Here is a 22774-nt window from a genome sequence, read left to right on the forward strand (position 1 = left end):
TTCGAACAATGTCATTAACGTATCTAAATTCCGGCACGCCCGGTGTGTCACCATTGTCACTGACCGCGTCGCTTTGTTCTTGTACAATTACGTGTATGCGAGTGTAGGAAGGATAGCGCGGATCGCACCGTCCTGAGTGGAGGGTCGCGCAAATGGACGTGTGTAAAGCGGATGCAATAATGGCATTTCGGGATAGAAATTCTGCTATATACCACGCTTCCTAATCTTGTTGCTCATAATAAACTTTGCTCTTTAGCATGCTAATGACGGCCGCGTATCCGAATATCAGAGATTGCCGTGCTTCGGTCGGAATTGCATTATCCACGAGGACAGATACACATATTTTATTCTCGAGGCTTAATCACCTAATACTCTAAAAAGGATACATTTTATAATTTACGATTAAGTAAGTCATATGTTGAAAATTCTTTCCTTATGTATCTCCTTCTTTGGAATATTTTATTTATTTGATTCAGGAAAGAGAGTATTCTTTGCATCCTGTTGTCTCGCAAACAGCACTTGGAGTCTTTCGCGAGGCTATTGGCTTTACGTAGTTTGTTAAAATTTCAAGTTAAAAAGACTGTTTCTCAAGCCACATTCTCGCAAACTTCCTAGAGTATCAGGCATTGTACGTGTACCTGTATCGTGAGAGAACATGATTATGGAAAGGGATAAGCGAGACTCATAAAGAGGAGGATTCGGTGACAACATTCTCACACTAGGTGCTATTATTGCATCCGTTTTCGGGGCTCCAGAGTAGATTTCTACAGAAGCAGTCGACAGAAATGCAAACGCGCCGCACGGCTGCATCGGATATTCGACGATGGTCGTGTCTTCGGTTAGCTCGGATTTGTTCAACCTTCGCTTCGTATAAATAGGATTAAGGCTTCCTTGATGCAGAGAGGGAGAATGCAGAGGAAAACCCCCATTCGGTGCGCGTATTATATTTTACCTTTGAGGACAGACTTTATAGTTTTAATAAACAAGACATCTATATTTGTCTTTTTAATATTTGAATTTACTAGCTCATAAAGTTTATATTAAGATTACTTTTTTTTGTAATGTAATGTAGAGTTTTAAATTTACAGCAAAGTTTTTATGAAATTTTACTGTCGAATTTTTACGAGATTTTCAATATTACGAATTTTCTCTTTTTTTCGGGTTTTTACAAGCTTTCTTGTGGAAAAATATAAAATGATTGGAGAAAAAAGGTTAAATTTTTTAGCGAAAATTTTCGTGTTTATCGCTTGCCAAAAAATCTCGGTTAGCGAAACTAAAAACAGATGATGTCGTGTAATTTTAGACGCCGACAGGACACGTAGCCATCAGCGTGGCGTCACCAGGTGTGACATGCGTTTGAAAAATCGCCAGTCACCCGCGTTTAAAGTTGAGCGAAGCGTCGTTGGCACAGCGTTACGAAAAATTAATTCACGGCTTAACGCACGTCAAAGGATTAGGGCTGTAGCGTAGGTACAATGCGTCACGTGCGAAAGTTCAATTTATTTGATATATTTCATCGATTTCACGAATTTTGAGGGTATTCGGTAACGCGATTATTCCTGAGCTGCATTTTTTCGTCATCATGTTAAACTCGTCACCTTTATAACTATAATATAATCTTTATTTAACACTATTTTACCGTATTATTTTGTTGAAGACTGTCCGTAAAAAATTGCCAGATCTTTTCGTCACAACTTCTTTTTTTCATTTTTCAGAATAATTAAGGTAAAGATAAATTAATAGTCTCGTTTTGATAAAAATATAACATGTAGAAATACAGACTCAAGGATTCTCATCGCTTAAAATGACCTAACTATCTTTTTCAATATAAATGTCCCACAGGACATTCAAGGAAGATATTCCCAGATGGTTATTTAGACAAATACTACTTCTTGTAACAAGAAAGGGAACGGACACTTTGAATAACGTTAAGAAAACTGGAAATGTTTCGCGACAATGAGATCTTGAAGTTGATATGCTTCTATGTGGAATACGCGAATTACATCGTGCATCAAGTTTCATATTTCGCAAAATGTTATCATTAACAAGTCGACGGTATAACGACTAAATATTATAAAGTTTAATTCTAAATATAATTAATGAAAAATAAAATAATCATTCATCATGTATTAAACTTAAAAGATCATATATTTTATCGTAATAAATATTATAGATATTTTGTATATTGTACAGTTATGAATAAAATAATATTGTGATAAAATAATAAAGATTACAAAATTACGAAGTATATTTAATTGGGACGCGTGTTTTTGCCAATATTTTTTATAGTTTGAAACTCTCTGAAAGTACCATATCGAGAAATTATGTGCTGAAGTAAAATTTATTTTTATCGTTATCTAATATTGTTAATATGCTTATACTTATCTCATGATTGTGCATAACACATACTTGTTATTGCACAATAGAGAGGAAATTAAACGCCCAAATAGAAGAACGCCCAAAGCTGATTATAATAATTAATTGCCTGGTTGACTCGAAATAATTATGCATAGCAATACTTTTACGTTTAGTTTCATTGAATAGGTTGAGGCTTTGCTAGTTACAGAAGCGAAAGGACCAATAACGATAATAGGAGTTAAAATTATACGGTTGTGTGATTTAATAATTCGTATGGATAATATTCGATATACGTGTGTATATATTAATGTATAATATTTGAAATTAATTATATCAAATTCTAGATCCTCTTGTGCGCTTAAAAAAAAGCTTTCCAAAATTTATATTTCGAATAATTTTATGCATATAAAACTTTTTTTCTATTTTATATCGCATTTTTATCTCACAAGTGTGTGATAATAATATACACAATATCTTCTTTTATATCAAAAGAATAATTTTAATTATAATTTAAGAAAAAATTAATTAAAGCTAATGAAAAACAATCGAAATAATTTACAAGTAAATTGTAACATATTCACTTGCATCACGTTTTGAATTTCATTCGTGGAAGCTTCGTTTCTAAATCATTTATTATAAATAAGAATCGATTATTATACGCGTGTAAATATCCTGGAAACTTATCAATTTTGAAAGCATTAATTAACGTTAAAGATGAGCGTCCGCGTACTAGCGATTTTATCAGATAAATAGAGTAGATGTATCCCGAGTGGTTTGATAGCTGTTGTGCAATCTGTAGCCCTTTGATGTAACGATCTACTTGGTCGTTATATTCATCGCATCTCCGTTTATACTCATGGGAAATGGCCCGCTGAGCTTCATACGGGTGACATATTACCAGTTTTCCTGAAAGGGACACACCGGTAATTCAGAGAGGCGTCCTGCCGATTCCAGCGCGATGCACTATATATGTATATATATAAAGGTTGCTTCCACTTTTTTTTTCGTGGAACGTTTTTCGGACCAACGCCTCGCTGGACAGGCGAGTACTTTGATCGAGGAAAGCCGGTTGAAGTAGCAGCGAAAAAGCACCTATATAACTCTGAGATTTCTTAAAAAATGTTCAATATTTCCCACAGGACAGTTGAATCGTGAACAATTTTCAAGCAAATGAAAAAATATTGAATTTACTATTATTAAATGTAAAAATCCTCTCATTTCGCCAAATCTTAAAAAATTAATTTCAAAAAACGTAATATTTTGTTTACGTTTATTTTATACCACAACAATATTTTCACAGAAAACAACAAGGCAGGTGTTTATGAAAAGAGCCCTGTATCACGTTAAAGAAAGCGTTGTATAAAAACGCTCTTTATATCTTTATGCAATATCTTTTTGAAGAAAAGAAAAGGAACGTTATATGACTTGGGGACAATATATAACATGATATTTAATATTAAACATATTAAAAAAAAAGAAGAAAAGAAAGATATTTTCGACTTGTTATATTTTTATTTATGCATTCAATCATGACTAAACAACCTAAATATTATATATTTAAAAAAAGAAGAATTTTATATAAATATATATAATTCTCTAGAGAAATATGTGAAAGTACTTATTTAAATATGTCTGCAAATAAATATTACATATTTTTTATCATTGCTGTGCAAAACTCATTCTCGCGAAAAAGAAAAACATGGGGTTCAATCCTTTTAGTGGTTTTAAACCTTCAATATTTTCCACTTTCAACAAGTTTGTTTATATAAATTGCTAGCTTACTGTCTATCATAAGTTTGCGCTTCTCTTTACCGCAATGACATGATACGTTGACGAAGATTGGATCCTATCGAGAAAATATCGTCTAATACCGGCGCTATAATAAGGGTAGGTTATCGAATGTCAACTCTGTAAATTGAATCGCTCAGAAAATATATAAATTACTTTAATGACAGGAACAAACGGAAAGAAGATAATGGTTCCTTTTTCAATCATATGATTTTTTTCTATTCAATAATCATAAAAATTTGAACGCCACATTATATTTGCTTTTAATCGAATAAAAAAATAGATTACACGTAAATTAAAAAATATCAAAAAATTCACTTTTTATACTATTTATACTATTTATTCATAATATTTATTTATACTATTTATTATTAAAAAATATCAAAAAATTCACGTTTTATATCTTCCTAAAATTATCGAAAAATCTGACAACTATTATAATGATTTTTTTTGTTTCAAGAGATTCTCTCTTATTAAAATACGCTCGTTAATCGGCCAAATTTATCGGCGAATTATACGACGTCGATGAAACCAAAAAAATTGCGATTACGCGAACTCTGACCGATAATGTTCGACGATATTAACCAATAAAGGACCCATATGCGTCGAATGGAGCGCAATCGGTGCATATGCATCGCTTCTTGATTTACATTATGTGGATCCATAGAGCGCACAGCAGCTGAAATTTCCGATGGTCGCGTCAGACAATATAAGTATCCGGTGTACCCGGTGTTCATGGTCCCTCATGCATCTCCCGTACGATACAAACCACGAGTGGAGCATTAGAATCAATTCTTAATGCACTGCTCTGAGGATATCGGGGAGGAAGAGAGTTCGCAGTCCACTCGCGTGAATTGGTCGTGTATTGAAACGAGACGCGATTTTTCTCGACGCGAGAAACAGTCGCTCGCGATTATTGCTCCCTTGATATATAAATAAGAAAACGGTGGGTGATATATTTTTCGGTGATATAATTCAGACGAGAAAATATTGTTCCGATAAACGTCTTGTGCACAAAATATTGCTTTCTAGGACACACAAAGAGATTTTAAAAAAGGCGAGAGAAGAAAGTAAACTATTGTCGTTTTAAAGTTTTCCTAAGTTTTCATGTTTTTAATTCGAAATTTAAATAGGAAAAATAATCAATCTGTATCTAAAATGGTTCAACCATGTGAAACATGTCGAAAAATTTTTAATTATTTATAACACATGATAAATCTCTCCGACCTACTTTTTATTTCCAACTTTGATCATTTTTAGTAGTATAATTAATGCACTGCTTATGAAACCGTCAGCATTCGTTTATTTCGTCAAACTTTTCACCATACTTTTCATGATGATGGAACTCGATAACGAATATAAAATATTTTGTTACATTTTCCATTTAGTATGTCATTGCTTTTATTGTGTGTTTTAATAAGCAATATGAAAAATATTAATGCATAACAATTTTTCTTAGTTAAAATCTCAGATGAAAGCCTATTAAAATGTTCTCTTTAAGCTAACTGTTTACATGATTGCATTCGCAATCATAAAAATGCGATGAAAAAGTTAATATAATGCAAACTTTTAATCAATTAATTACTCGAATAACAAATGCACATTTATTATTTTTTTATTAATTGTATTTTTAAGACAGGCATTTTTTAGATATTAAATTAGCTTTCCTTTTACTTGCTGCTTACAACGGTTAAAGTCAATATTTACGATTTTGCACTTACTTTTCGCGCAATCGACAAAGATAGATGAAAAGGGTCGCAGATAGTAATAAATTTGATAGGAAAATGTTCCATATACTTATCGCCAAGTACTCGAGAAACGTGCCGGCGCACGTAATCTTAATGTGCATCTCGTGTAGCGGAATCGAGACAAACGCTTTCGGTCCGTATGCATCGTCGACGTTCGTGAGAAAGAGCCTTTCTTTTTTTAGAGCACGCCAATAAAAACGAACGTTGAGATTTTATTACGCGGACGCATTCGATATACGATATATATATATACGGGTTTGCCGCGAGCGAAACTCGGTGCAGTAGATAAAATCGATTTTGATCAGACCGTCCGGAGACCACGAGCGCGGTTCCGTTGACATTTATTGTGCGACGCGCCTTCGTTCGATATCGCAGCTAAATCGACATTGCGAGTATAAGTACTCATCGCCTGTGCAATCTAAATTCCTCATTCCTTTTGCAATGCGACGCACCATTTAACGCATTAACGTAACATCGAGATGACTATGAGAAGCGGGATAAACATCGACGATGTGCTATTAAGAAGCGAGCAAACGTACCGTTAAGAAGACATTAACGATCTTTGGTCGAATGGTTGCAATCTTGACTTCGAAGCTCGAAAGTTGGAGTTGAGCTCGAGACACGTATTAGAATCTGTATTAATATATTATTTATAGAAATATTTCGTAATTATTCCAACGTTTCGTGTTAAAAGAAATGAAGTTTTAATTAATATTATATCTTTTTACAATTTTTTAAATTTATAAAATAATGTGCAGTAACTGAGATCGAATCGCGAATTTAAGAAATTTTATCTCGTGTGAAATGTGTGTGTGAATCAAGATTTATGGTATAGAGAGAATATTTGTGATGAGAAAATATTTATTTATGGAATATTTTAGATTCTCAACCGCGACTGTGCGTCTGACGTTTAATTCGAAGTTTAATCGCGCGCATTATCTTCTCCAAAGCATAAAACAACATCGTGCAGCGACTTTTATTCCTTAATCACCGCGCGTCTCTCGTAATTAATTAATTCGCGCTGAAATCCGCGCTTTCAGTTGACAAATTAATTATTTCATTTGTCGCGCATAATCCAAAGTGCTCTAATCCCGGTTACAGCGGATGAATGACGTGCAGAAAATTCGCGTTAATGATACTTACTGCACTTTTCGAGAGTTGATCTCCTCAAACTGATGTGGATTAAATCCGGAAAACGGATTGAAGATTTCGACAGCCATTTTTTATTAAAAAAAAAACGGGGGAAAAATATAGAAAAATATATTACCCTTTTCACACAAGTTCATTTCCAAATATTTGCGATGCAATTGAATGCCTTGATTATGTCTGTATTTTTGACTGTATATGTGCTTATTTTTTCTGCACTTTACAACAATTTTCTTATAATATCTTAGGAATTATATCTCTAAAACTTTTCATACGATGTTGATTATATGATACGTGGACTGAATTATATACGAGAACTCGTTTTCGGGATCAATATTTAACTTGCTATCGCGCGAATGTTCAACCAAGTTCTTGTAAATCTTTGTCATCAATGATCTATCAATTATTACTGGTCCAATATAGACCGCGAAGGTCTGATTCGAAGCGGGACTGATCTGATTCGGTGCGTGACTGGCCTCGATACTCACGCTCGCATCCTGAAACTGGATACATTTCGTACGAACAAGTTTGATTCCGTAGTCGATTCACATGCTGAAGATACGGCGTGTGAGAGACCCTTCGGAATAAATCGCTCGTTTTCGGGATAAGGCGAATCACCGGGGCGAAAATCGAAACGTGACCCAGTATCGTAAAAGTGCTTCATTCGCTCTCCATGACGGACGGCTATTTGGCGAGGAACGGCGAGTATAAATGTCTGTGATCCGAGCTCCTGCAGTAAAATTCGAATCTAAAATCATCTCGCGAAATTTTTTGACAATTTTTCGACGAAAATTCTTACTCTTTCCCGCGATAAAATTACAAGATATGCACGAAATGCTTTATCGTTGTTTGTTATTTTTTATTATGATATATTGTGCGACTCGAGATGTGCTATGTTCTACTTTTAGTATTTTTTTTTAATAATAAAAATTTATCTCAGGTTGGAGAGAGGAATATTTAGAACCTTGAAATAATAAATTTAAACATGAATTTATTTATTATTACAAAGTAATAGTAAATTTATATAAAATAATGAAATTAATAATAAACTTATCAAGCTCCTAAAAATATTCCTCAGAGAAGAATATTTAAAACTTTATAAGTAGTATATAAGAGTTTTATTTCTCTTTTTTTTCCATTATCGATCGATGCATCTTAATTATTTCACAATGTTCACGTTAACTTTACTCCCTCGTACTCACTTTGATTTATACTTTTTGCCGGCAGAAAATTAAATTCTTATCGTGAGAGAAAAGAAATTCTGGAACAATAAACATTTTATTACGGAATTTTAATTTTTGAAGCATTTTTTAACAGTAATAGTTGTAACTTACGAGCTACATTAGCATAAGTATGATGCACGATTCACAGAAGTTTTGCGGAACGTTTCATGCGTAATATTTATTCTGAGGTCCACCTGCATTTATATGCGTTCACCGTCCGATGAAAATGCACGTTAGAAAAACAACTTAAGAAACGTTACGACGTCAAAAGTTTGTTCAGAGCATCATTAAAATTTAAATCCTACATCTCTCGTCATTTCACGCGCATTTTACCCGCGCTTGTATATTTAAGCGATATTATAAAACCAAGAAAAGCTAACGTGCACGCTCTCATTCTTCTGGGAAATTAAATCGAGTGAGTTATGTGCTAAGAATTAATTGCGGCGAAACTGTACCGGGCATAAAATCGTATACACGCTTTTCGTACGAAAGTTTCTTAATTAGCATCTATCCGTTTAATCGACCCTACGCGAGAGACGCTTTTAGTTTTTAGCGACATTAGCGATTTGTACGGCTGACGGTCGGCCACTTGTATTGGAGCGCGGCCAGCTAACCGAAAACCAAATGGGTGGTTCGCCTCTGGGAAATTAAGTGCGCCGGCGGAAAAACGCGCGAAACCAACAACAGCAACCGCAGACTGCATTACCAAAGGCGCTGTCCAGATGCATTCGTGGCAAGAATTTACGCGATATTTTTGCGCTCGCTACTATTGCTTATAAATGTTTTTTTAGACGAGCATCGATTATTGTAGCGTATCGTCATTTTATCCATCAAATAATTGGTTAATAAAATATTGCCATACTTTGTATGGTACAGGTATGTGTGCTTTGGAAAATTGGGGAGGAAAGAGAGAAGAAAATATACCTGATAATTGTTTACAACTTGTTTCTTATTTTGTTACCATATATTATGTATTATTATGTACCATGTAATGTTACTTGTTAATAATATAAATTTATTCTAATTAGAAATTCACTAATAATTTAGTTTAAATTGAGTATGAATTATATGTATGTATAAATTGAAATTAATAATTTAGTTTAAAGTAAAATTAAGTAAAAATAATATGTATGTATAAATTGAAATTAATAATTTAGTTTAAATCAAGTAAAAATTATATGTATGTATAAATTATGGCAATGAAACGATTAGGCAATTTTTTATGAGCATCAATTATTGTAGCGTGTCATCATTTTATCCATCAAATAATTGGTTAATAAAATATTGCCATTGTAAATACGTGTGCTTTGGAAAATTGGGTAGGAACGAGAGAAGAAAATATACCTGATAATTGCTTACATCTTGTTTCATCTTATTTTGTTACTATATTATTTATTATTATGTATCATATAATGTTACTTGTCAATAATATAAATTTATTCTAATTAAAAATTCACTAATTATCGCAATGAAACGCTTAGGCAATTATCTATCGATCATATATTCTATTATATAGCATTGTATGCGTGAAAAGCACGACTTTCGCTATCAATAATAAACGAAGGATCTTTTCATACTCATTCTATTACATATAACATCCTCCACGATCAAATTTTGATCATCAAACAGATCGTTCATCGAGTTCAAGGTAATATATAAGATCATTGTCGATCATAATATATTATCAATGAGAGGCGTATCAAAATTGTTAATTAATTAATTAAACATTTTCTATTGTAACATATTATTTATTGCCAATTAGAAAGTTTCCAAATTATGGCACTTTGGGTAGACAAAAATTGTACAACTTGCAATGCGTAAGCCGCTCATTTTATAATGAATGAGATATGGGGCTGAAAATGCGACGAATCCGAAAAGCTCCGCGTCAATTGTTGGATTTTTCTCGCGTAAGAAATTATACGCGAATTTTGCTTTTTTCCCTCTCTTTTTAAAAAGGATGAAACCAAGGGACGAAGTGAAACTCTTCTTGCCCGGTAGCGCGGAAAGTAAACGCTCGTGTGGAGATTATACGATCGTCTGTCCACTCGCTCGTACGTGCGTTTGTACGCGCTTATTCTCGCAAACAATACACCCCTCTTCTCGCAGCTATTCTTGCCCATCCATGCTTAAATCGCGCGAATCGAAGCGAGGAAAGCGCCGTGCTTCCGGTAGAACGGAACGCGTGTCCCGCGGCGCTGCGGGAATTAATTCCGCGTTAGGAATTGTGCTCCCGCGCGCGAGCGCGGATCCAACCTCCCCCGCTGTAACCCGCCCAAGAAACATTAAATTCCGTTTTAAACTCTTTTCCGCCCGGTATTCCCGCCGGTGTCGTACAACGCCGAGAAATACCGGTGCTCTCAATTTTGTATAACGGCTTGCGCCAACCGACCGCTGAAAATGAAGTAATCATTCCCCGAACAACGAATATCTTTAATCCTCCTGCTACTCGAGGAGCGATACTCACATACTTTCGTTTGCTCTCGTAAATTGCAGTTGTTTATCGCTTGAGAAATATTTTATCTCGAGTGTCAAACTGTCATTTCGTTTCTGGATACGAAAATATCAGTTTTGTTTCGATTGAAGAAGGATTTATCATTAAGAATTAAACAGTTAACAAAATAATAAGTAATAATTGAGAAATTTAAATGAGAGTTTGTAAAATCGACTGTATATAATTTTATTTCTTTTTTCTTTTTCTATATTTGCGAGAAAAATTGCACTGAGAAAAAAATAATGTGAAGTCAACATCATTTAATTAACATTTTTATTTATTCAATAACATTATTAATCAAATCAATACGTTATAATATTGATTATTGAATGAATAAAATAAATTCCAATTACACTGATGTTGTTGATTCAACATTATTTTTCCTCAATGTGCAAGAAATCAATGAAGTATTAAATTAGAGCATAAAATTTTGGATTTCTTTAATCATGAAAAAACTTACATATATTATAATAATTTATTAAAATACATTATTATACATATTAAATACATTATTTTAAAATTCCCCAAATTCTTTTAAGATTATGATATATTATAAATACCCCTTTAATATATAAATAATAATTTCTCTTTCTCTCTCAATAAATATCTAATATTTTTAATAATATGTGATATTCTATTTTATTCCCATTGCATAACGAAAAGTGAAATTTTTCCAAATTTTTCCAAATTTTTTATATTTGGAAAATATATCGGCCACTTGTTCGTATCATTTCAATCGCATCAACAATAGACTATGGCTTGTCATTTTTCGATTCACATAACGTGAGCCTTGATTAATCCCTAACGCGATTTTCATTTCGAGATCCATTTTTCATTTTCCTCCCCTATGGTTTAAATTCGCGAGGAAATATGAATACGACGATAAAAAATACTAGAATACAGCATACAACGATTCTACAATGTAATAAAATATAATTCAGATAAAACGGCGTTTATATAGATGTGAAATCTTTCGGAAGTCGTATTTCCGGTAATAAATTTTATGTCATGATCGTAATATTTATTGAACGGAATCTTGAAATTTCAGTCACATTTTATTGTAACATTTTTGGGATACATTATAAACGCTTTTGTATACGACAGACATAATAATCTCTTTCTTAATTCTATACATAGACTTTCTTGGCCGCAATATCTCATTCGCTTCGACGAGTTCTCGCGAGGGACAGCTTGGGGAACGAACGAGTCTTTATTCGATCGTAATCTTTACGAGGTGTAGCAACAAGTTGGCAGTAAATTTTAGACAAATCCCAATTCATCGTTACTTTTTGAATCCGTTTAACGAATTTGTTTAACTTATTTCAGATTCTCTCAAAATTAGTCATTCAATTTTGTTAAAGATAGATTTTCCATCGCGAATCTTGTTGAAAAGTTATATAAACTTTGTAGGAATTAATATCTATGTATATTTTATAAATATTAATAAAGTTTATAATTATAATATTACATTTACGTCCATCATATATAATTATTTCATTTATAATAATTATTTCATTTATAATGTTTATTTTGGTTTACATTTAAATAGATCAGACTATTATTATAATTATATGTGTAAAGAAAAAAATACAAAGATTAAAAAGAAAATAGTGAATAATCTTCGAAGAAAAAAAAATGTTTAAATAAATAAATATTTAATTCATTCAGAAATCACATGTGATGTTATGCTAAAACACTCGGAATGTATTCATAAATACAACTCGCCGGCGGATAATCCTGAAATTATATGCTAGCGTGTTGCATATTGCACACGACGAAAGAACGTGTCCATACTCTTAGGAAGACTGGAACACCGAAAGGGTTAATGGAGGGCAGTGTACCTCGGGCAGGGTGTTGAAGGCGGGAATAATGCGATGGAAACGAGCCCGCGCCCGATAGCGAACGCAGCCGCAACACGTGAAAATGGCGTTGCTCGACCTTATCAGGCGGCCCATGATTTATAGGTCTGCCCCGAAAGAGAGTTAATGGAGGCAAAATAGCGCGCGGTGCACACCATGAATCCTTCCGTATCGCGCTGTCGATGGTTCGTTCGACGGCCAGTTCTCTCTCTCTCTCTCTCTCTCTCTTTCTCCTTCTCTCTCTCTCTCTCTCTCTCTCTTTCTCTCTCTGCCTCTCTATCGGATGCCCGGATCTCCCGGTTCCGAAATGTTCCCATGGGAATAGCTGGACCGTTCCCAGCCACAAGCTATATCTACCTACCTACCTACTACCTGCCTACCTACCTACCTACCTACCTACCTACATACCTATCTACCTACCTACCTATTTACCTGTCTACCTACCTGCGCCAATTAACACGCCAATGGTTCCTCTAATCATTATGGATATATTACAGTTTCTTTGATCCTCTAACTGCAAATGTTTATTAAGTATATATTTGGAAGTAAATGAGAAAATCAAATCACACATTTATTATTAAATAAAAAATTGTATTTTTTCTCTAAAATTTTTATTATTTAAACCAAGCAAAATATTCGTAATAAATCTTGTCATATAATATAACGGTTATCGCTGCAAAATGTTTTCTTTGTAAATATATGATAACTATTTAAATAGATATTTAAATAGATATGACCAAGTTGAAATATTAAGAAAATAAAAAAAAAAATATCTTTATATATTTTTCCGAAAGCTAGCGTGTGTATACTTTAGCATTAAAATTATCTATTGATGTCCTATTTTATTATCCTAAATTAAAAGAATTTCGTCCTCGAAATATCTAATAATTCCTGATTCACTATCAGAAAATTTAACCATTAAATTTCTAAGCGTGTTTTACGTCACCGCCGATAAATTCGCACGTGCGTTTATGTTGCTTGCACCGTTTGCTGTTTAAACTTCAGACGCACGTTTATTGCTTTAAGCCGTTTATTGCTTTTATTACTATGATTATTATTAGTGCAGAAGGGAGAAAAGCTATAAGGGACGTGAGGTATGGATTAAACGACTTTCTAAGAATCGAGTTGCCTCTTGCGAGTGTACACACAGCTTCAAAGTTTGTGGGTTTGATATCTAATGGAACAGTATTCGATAAAAGTTCATAGTTGGTATTTACTATATTCTTAATTTAAACGCTGTAATCGGCTTTGAATTCATCGATTTGATCTCATAAAATTTCTGGAAATTATATATATTATATAAGCTAGAATTTAAATATTTGTATTAAACATCAATAAATTCTAAAAATATATTTATATTATTTTTACGCGCACACAAACACACACATTAAATAATTACGTTATTATTAAAGTTATTTAAAATTTAATTTGAGATAGATTTCCATTTTTTTGTATTTTTATAAATCAGTAATTCTCCTTATGTCAGTTTATTTTTCTCATCTAATAAAGCACTTTGCCGTTTATGATTCATTAATCGTCCCTTCATTGCACGACAACCTTGTTTATTACTTTCATCTTACATGTTAATCTCACATATACGCGTGAGAAAAGTACGAGCTGGACTTGGATACGTACGATATTTTTATCAACGCCGCCTTTATTATATTTTTGTGCTCTATCTGTGCCACGTGAATGACGCGAGTAACGCGAGCGAGAGGTTTTTATGGCTAGTAACACACGGTAGAACTGGAAACTGTTGGTTGGGGTAACCCACGGCAAAATGCGGTAACGAAATAGAATCCGTGCATGGGATGGCATGTTATCGTATTTTGCGTTACCCCTCGGTCACGCTCAGATGGTTTGCACGGAAGCGGATCTTTTTAACGCAACGAGCTCCGAGGTAGAAATTTCCATCATTTGTATGTCGTTGCTCTCGCAGCGTTTGATTGATTTTCCACTGTCGAAAATAAATTTATCGAAAGTATATCAAGTATTCCCAAAGTTGACTCTAGCGACAATTCGTAAAAAAATAATTCGAAATAAGTTTCTTTTAAGAGACATTGCGAAACGGAGGTGTAATATAAAAAAAATAGCTGCTTAAAAATAAGCTGGAAGGAACTGTGGAAGAATATATTTAATTTGTCTCAGGAGATACATTTGAAGGAAATAATTAAAGCAAATGAAAAGAGAGACTGAACTTGGCAAGAGATAACTTATTTGCATATCCACTTGAGACGTTTTACGCGCGCACATTTTTTTCAAAAGGAGGTCTCTTAAATTTCATATGTGTTTAATCGCCACTAATTTCGAGAAATTTACTAACGTGTCTCTCTCTGTCCTCTTTGTTTCAGCTGTACCGTCATACGTACCTGGCCCATTACAGGATTGTGAATCTGGAAACACTGTAAGTAAACGAGCCGTGTCTCGGCGGCATTTTGCGACAATCATATCTCAAATTTATTCCGTGATCAAGTTCAGATTTGCATTTTAATCTCGGCCCCCGTGAGCCGAGCGAGGGGAGGAGGAGGAAGGAGGGGGAAGGAGAAGGAGAGGAGGGGAAAGTTGGAAAAGCTGGGGGCGTAGTACCGCGCGTGCAAATTACAAACTGTGCACGAATTTAATCCCGGCTCGTCTTACCGTCACCGCTTTACCTTACCCTTATCCTTACCCCTTATCCCTCCGCCCGTTCCACGTCTGAGAACTTTCCTTCGCGGATTTGATCATTAACTCAGCATTTAGGAGCGGTTATATCACGATTATCGCCATCCCCGACCGCCGCAATCCCTCGTTCCCCTTCCTCGCTCGTCTTCCCTCCTCCTCCCCTGGGGGAAAAAAAAGCTAAAACTACCTTTTAAGGCCTAAACTTATTCGCTCGATTGCGCTTTCCGCGGTTGCGACGTTTGCTGGTCTTGCAAAGGCAACATAGAACTTTCTCTTCCTTTTTAACGAGAAAGTCTCTACCCTCTTTGCTTTAATTTTTTGAATCATACTTTTTCTCAGATTCGACTTGATTAAGTTTGCCTGGAGGTGATATTTTGTATTGCAAAATATATTCTCTCGTTTGTGCTAGATTCTGGAGTTTATTAAATTTCCAGTTAATTTTGATAATATTGTCAATATTATTAATTTGAGTTTAATATTAATTAAGTTGTTAGAATCAATTTCAATAGCGATTCCATCAATTTCAAATAGCGATTCATCATGCCTTTGTTAAATTTATTTGTACATATATTTTGTCTATATTTCACTATTTGCATATTTGTTTACTTATCAGTATGATTGTTATGTATACATGTCATGTATACATATTAAATAGTATTGTTTCTCGTGACGTTTATTTATAGGAAGTTGTACATTAATAGGAATAGGATTTACAAGAAATAAATGCGCTCTCTAAATTCTATTCTATTCTAATTTTAGCATAATTGAAAATTTAAATTAATCGCAATAATTAAAGATTACTTTTTTTTCACCGAATATAGACGGGGATTAATATATTACTTTCAAGACAATCCCGCTTCCTCTTTCTCTTCATATATTACAAACTTCCTCCAGAATTTAAGTCATCCAAGGAAGTGGGTCACCTGTGAAACTCGCAAAATTTCAACGATCAATTTCTCACGCGATCGCGAAACCGCGAGTACTTTCTCAAGATTCGTCCTCGTTCGCACTTCCCCGAAGAGCAGCCCTCTCCGAAGGATCCTGAGGTTCATTCACGTGAAACCACATCCTAGACATCCTAGCTGTAAAGCCGAGGGCGCGGCAATTTCGCGAAATTCGCCTTTATGTGCGGATGCCCGCGGCTTCCACGCCAGGTGAATCTCTTGCCGGGCTTTACCATCGTGCTTGAGATCATCACTCTCAAATAGTCATGCAGATCAAATCACGCTCCGTTTCGAGCGCGTCTCGCAAACGCAAAGGCCGCTTGTCATCCTTACATACAATCTCCCATTTCGAGGTTTAACCGCGTGACTGTAACAAGGGTACGTATACATGTGTACATAACTTCGCTGTCGAGTTTGAGTTACATGGTTGGTTTTCGGAGAGAGAGTCAAATTTCTAGATAAAGAGCGCAAACGAAGTAGTCTTGACGGGCGGAGTATTTCGAGATGTACTTTGAACATAGAATTTCAGCTTTGAGATCATTTTAGGCAAGGAAATATAGGAGAGGTCCCCGGAGTCTCTGAATAATTAAAATCCTTAGAGAAGACGCGAAATAATTAAAAATTATATACGATATAAATACGATGTAAACATAACTTAAAATCATAATTAGCGATACGTGTTTTTTACTCATCTTACCTATATTAACTATTTTGTACATAATATACTAATTTTTGTAATCTTTATAAAAAATATATATAATATTATTTATAATTTTTATAAAAAATATATACTATTTATAATATATAATAATACTATTTATAAAAATATATATTGTATAATACTATTTATAATCCTTATAACTGTTTTGTACATAATATATTAATTTTGATAATCTTTATAAAAAATATATATAATACTATTTATAATCTTTATAAAATATATATATAATACTATCTATAATTCTTATAAAAAATATATATAATACTATTTATAATCCTTATAAAAAATATATATATATATATATATATAACACTATTTATAATCCTTATAAAAAATATATATACAAAGAGAGAAGTAATGTCTCGATGTCACGTAAAATGTTAAATCGTGCGTTTTATGACGAATTTTGCAGATAAATAAGATTTATTGTACGACTACTGCATTGCGACAACTCCATTTTCGACGATAGCTTCGCACGGGAATGAAAAGACAAACGCGATATTCTTATGAAGACGAGAAATATGCTCACTTCTGATACACGATATATCGCTCGCGATAGTCAACGTCATAATCTTACATTTCGTTGTTTTGTATGTTATGCTTTACGTTTTGACGTGAAAAAGCGATTTTCTCCATGAAACGAATGCCATGAAAATGAGAGACATTTTTCGAGATGCATATAACGCGCGCCAGAAATAAATCCCTTGCGCAAAATTTATGCTCATTTGCATATATTTGCTGTACATATCGGCTTTTATTCGATACGGGAATACGAACTCGTGCCAAAAAACATTATTTTGTACTTAGATAAAGCGTTTTCGCTACCGTTTTCGCGATTATAATATTGCATTTACGTCATATCATATCGCTATATGTGTATTTCGAATCCCATAGTTCCGTCGTACAAAGCACAATGAAAATTTACACACCGAACGATTATTTTTATCGCTAATAATAATAATATTTTTCGACGACATTAAATTAAATGCATATTTATACGAAAAATATATTAGAAGATGCGCGCGCGTGTTTTATTATTTTAGCATTGTATAGATGATTAATTATATATCTTTTAATATAACACAAAGAAAAAAATTATTTGACGAATATTTAACATTTTCATTCTCCAAAAATTTTTTATCTAGAATTACATCATAAGCTTCTCTGAAACCAATTAATTCTTCAATTTACGAAAATAATTGGATTTTATTTTAACTATACACGCTCCTTCCCTCTTTCTTCCCTCTTGATGACCACGGACGTTAATATATTTTCCTAAATGTCGAGAGCGCTTCCCGGAAATTATTTGTTCAATGTTACCGGGCTATCACGAAAGCGCAATAGGATAGGATGTTATCAAAAGTCTCATTCCCAATTATCCCGGATCAACCGTGCGAACGTTTCCTTGCAAATTTCGTCATTGCCGCGATAGTTTGTTCACGCGTGGCGACAATCACGGATGCGGAAAACGGTCGAGGGGGCCAGTAAATCCGCTGTCGTTTTTGGCTTTCGGTGTCGCGATAAAAGCCGGGATGACGATACAGGTGGACGTGTGGGCGTGCGTGTATTTTGGGGCGAAAGAGAGAGAGAGAGAGAGAGTAAATAAGCCGTGAGTTTCCTCGCTATATATTCCACGCTAGGCAAGGCAAGGCAAAGCAAGGCGAGACGAGGCCAGGCCAGACCAGGCGAATCCTGTCCCGCCATAAACCCAGTTTGTACGCCGCATGAATACCGGCGCCTTTATTTATGGCTTTTCGGGAAGAAGTTCACCGGGACGACGAACGTTATCCACCGACGACACGACGGCAGTCAAGTCGCGCATACGCTTTTCATCGATTTTCCACGGCCGGCTGGCGCGAATGAAACGCCAGTGGATAAAAGAGGGGGAGGGTCATTGCGCGAATCCAGCTGGAAAAAGCTCGTTTTTTCTATATGACGGCGAGGTAGAAGCAATTGAACAGATCAGTGCAACAGTGTGGTCTGATTCATTTTTTTTAAGGACTCAGAAATTTATCTCGGTCTCAGAACACTATATTAAAGTTCACATACACACACATGGATTATATGTGAACCCTAGTATTTAATAATATGAGGAGTTTCTTATGATTTTTGATGTATGTATTATAAAAATTTTTTAATGCCGAGATTTGAGAAATTTTAATGAATTTATCTTAATTTTTTTGAATTTAATTTATATTATTCTTTCCTTAAAAAAGTAAACTGAGCCATTGTTGTGTATTAAAAATTCTGGAATATTTTTAATACATTTAGAGAAATATTTTTAAATCATATTTAAAAATGGAATATGTATTTTTATATTTAAAAATACGAAATAGTTTTGTTTGCATCTCATGTTTACAAGACTTATTAATTTAAAATTTAATATGAGATTATCTTCTCAACAAATACATTAAAAGCTCCTCAGTTTTTCAAAATTAAATTTCAGAAGTAGATAAAACAAAAATGATAGTTTGTTTATATAATAATAAACGTTTATTTATTTCGCCTAAAATTCTAAAAGTCGTCTTGAAATGAATTATAGAATGTGTAGCAGATGTTTATATTCGCAAATGGTTTTCGACTTTATTATTTATAGAAAAGAGACTTTTCCTTGCTCTCTTTTTTGAATGTATACATAAGGATATACATTTAAAAAACATGTATAAAAACATGCTTTTGTGGGATATAAAATAAATACTACGCAACATAAAATGGAAGTTGCATTTTTACAATGTTTGAAACTCTTTTATCGATGTTGATTGGAATTTCCATCAAAACAAGTTTCCATGAAAAGTATGGAACATAATGAAAATATAAATTGTTTTTTCATAATAAAAAAAATATATTTAAATTTTAAATTATTCAAGAGATTTATAAAAAATTTAATACAGAAAGAAAGAGAGAGAGAGAGAGGAAGAGAGAGATTAATTTGTTCAATCACTAGAACATAAATATATAAAACATTTCGATTTTGCAACAATCAATGAATTGAAAAATTATGATATAATTACAAGAGTACACTTGTTATTTTATCGAGAGAGATTGTGTTTTCGCACAATTATTTCTATTTTTGATCTATTAGCGTCAGGAAGTTCAGTGACTTCAATAGTTGAACATCGATTTATTCGTTTCTTGCTTGATATATCGTATTTGCCAACAATTCTTACAAGAAAGTGGATCCTGATAGTTTTCTGTATACAGAAGTGGATGCTGGTGATAGTTGGCAATTTGCCAAGATTTGCTAGAGAAAGAGAAGGAATCAGATCGAGACTTCAAAACTTTTATTTCAAATGAATAAAACTCTTACTCTAAATGGTAGTGAAAGAAAATAGCGCTCACAAGCGTAAAAATGACATTGTCACACTTTTTGCAGAGCGCTTTAGATAAACCATCGTAATTGTCCGATGCAGGATGCCTATAAAAATTTAACAGAATTCTATCCAAGATTTAAGATAAGATCTTGCAATTTAGAAAATTTAATGCATAATATTATGAATTTATTTATTTTAATTTAGAAAATTAAATATTTATGACATATAAAACTATATCTAATTTCTTTGCATCTATTTTTCATTTTCTTTTTTTGTTATATGTTTTATTTCTCTTCTTTCTTTATATTTTTTGTATTTTTTTTAATATAACATTATTATATAACCAAAAGGAAATTTTTTCATGGATAAATTTATCTTTATAAATCAACAAATTTATTCTTATATAAACTATAAGGCGATTACTGTATAATCACAAAACTGTATAATCACAAAATCCTCAGCTTTGGCTTGAGTAAACAGCAACTTCAATGTTTTTTTGTCAATTGTCAGGATGATATTTACTGTGGCATTTTTATCAAGTACGAAGGCAAAAATCAACTTCCCTTAATCGGCTTTTCTCAAGCTCTTTGTACACAGCTTCTATCAACTCGTGAACGAGCGTCAGAGGTCTTCAGTCTTGATGGAAATTGCCCGATAAAGATTAATCATTCGGTTTACGAGAGAATTAAAAAAGTATTGATATTTTGAAAATGAAAATATCTATTCGATTATCTCCCTTAGATACATTTAAATTCACTTCGGACGTACTAAAGTTAAAAAAAAATCGATAATTATTATAATGGGATATTCATTTATCACACGAGTAATTAATACGCGCATTAACATAAGGGATAATTAATCGCCGGCGATAATATATAATTCCACAATAGTTTTTGCCGCTTGCTGAAAGCACCAATAAACACGGTTGCCTGAAATGTACTTGTTAACCAGAAAGCGGAAATAGCCCGCGCGCTGGCACACACGGGTTCCGAAATTAATTGCATTTCTGAATTACAGTCGTAATTATTCCCAGAATAATTACTTATTCGCCGTTTTATTTGATCATTCCCTGACCGGTAATAATCCCCGCCATTGTTTAAGTTCTGCAACCTTTGACGAAGAATTTGCGGCCTGTGTATTACGTTCCGCTGGCCGAAACTAACAGGAACAATACGGAGCCGTAGTTATGCGAGGCTACATCTCTTGGTTGTCCGGTAGTTTCAAACTAGGACCATGCTCCCCCCCCCCTCTCTCTCTCTCTCTCTCTCTCTCTCTCTCTCTGTCTAAAATCATACCGAGAGTTACGGCATTGTTGAACCGAGACACAGTGACGTCATTGTTGCTTTACGGCGATCGGTCACGAACGTGCTAAACAATAACAAGGTGGACGTGTTCCGACGTCCTGATATCTTCCTTCTCCTTCTGCTTTGTCTCTGTTTTGATTTCGTAAACCCAAATCTCAGTAGTTTCCTTAGTTTGTAGTGACGGATTTATATATATATATATATATATATATATATATATATATATACCTTATCAAAATCGATGGAAAATCGCGCGACAAGTGAGCTTAGAAAGAAATACAATTAATTCCAAAATAATTGCAGCCTCTATATTTTTGCGTTTTATACTTGATATTTCGTAATCATTTTTCCGTGTAAAAAGTGTGTCATAGCAATATACATTAAGCGAAATCAAGAGATGAAAAATAAATGAGAAGTTTATTTCGTGTCCTATTTGGCTCTCCTATTTCATAATTTTTCCTTTCTTGAATAAAAAATAGTAACGTACTATTCTTCATGGTATCTTTCTTTTGTTTGTCACTTTTGTCACTAAAATAATAAAACAGACATATTTATGCAGAGTCGTAATGTTTTCGCTATAACCATTCGTCTTTCGAGGGGAGAAAAATGCTAACTGATGAACTTTTTATTTGCTGCGGAAAAGCGAAATACGCGAAAAAGCGGGTGGAACGTGATGGCGGTTTTTTTCGCGAGATGCGAAAAACGAATGGTAAACCTCCTTGAAAAACGCGAAAAAAATAATCATGAATGAATGAGAAGCGATTATTTTTACTACGCTAACTGTGACTCGCGTTATAATTATGTTTGCAGGGGCGGAGACGATATTGGCAGCCAACGAATCTACGCCGTTGCAGCTCGCTACCTGGGGACCACGTGGCAATGCCCTGATCTACGTGTATCAGAATAATATCTACTACAGACCGGAGGCAGAAAAGGCCGATGATTATCAGATAACCAACACGGGAGTGTTCGGCACCATCTACAACGGAGTACCAGATTGGGTGTACGAGGGTGAGTAGCTTCTCTGGACTGAGAAAAATTTATATAATTTATACATGTATATATATATACAGGGTGTCGCAGTTATCTTCCGTTATTTTTCAAAGACAGATTCCTGGGATCATCTGAAGATGATTTTTCCTCAACGAAAATGTCGAGGCACTAATAATTTTCGAATTATAAGTGATTGGAAATAAGGGGTTTTTCGTAAACTAAGCTTT

General features: G+C 33.9%; 1 protein-coding gene across 6 annotated transcripts in view; it reads left to right on the forward strand.

The window, feature by feature from the left end:
- LOC105257952 (venom dipeptidyl peptidase 4) overlaps positions 1-22774 on the forward strand; it is a 317166-nt gene that overhangs the window by 250449 nt on the left and 43943 nt on the right. For all 6 annotated transcript variants that reach the window (XM_011268909.3, XM_011268913.3, XM_011268910.3 and 3 more), the window contains 2 exons: positions 14965-15017; positions 22366-22565. In XM_011268909.3, coding sequence (XP_011267211.1) covers positions 14965-15017; positions 22366-22565 — 253 coding nt within the window. The remainder of the gene's footprint in view (positions 1-14964; positions 15018-22365; positions 22566-22774) is intronic.

This window comes from Camponotus floridanus, unplaced genomic scaffold, assembly GCF_003227725.1.
Source record: "Camponotus floridanus strain SB8 unplaced genomic scaffold, Cflo_v7.5 scaffold100, whole genome shotgun sequence".
Classification (NCBI taxonomy): Eukaryota; Metazoa; Arthropoda; class Insecta; order Hymenoptera; family Formicidae; genus Camponotus; species Camponotus floridanus.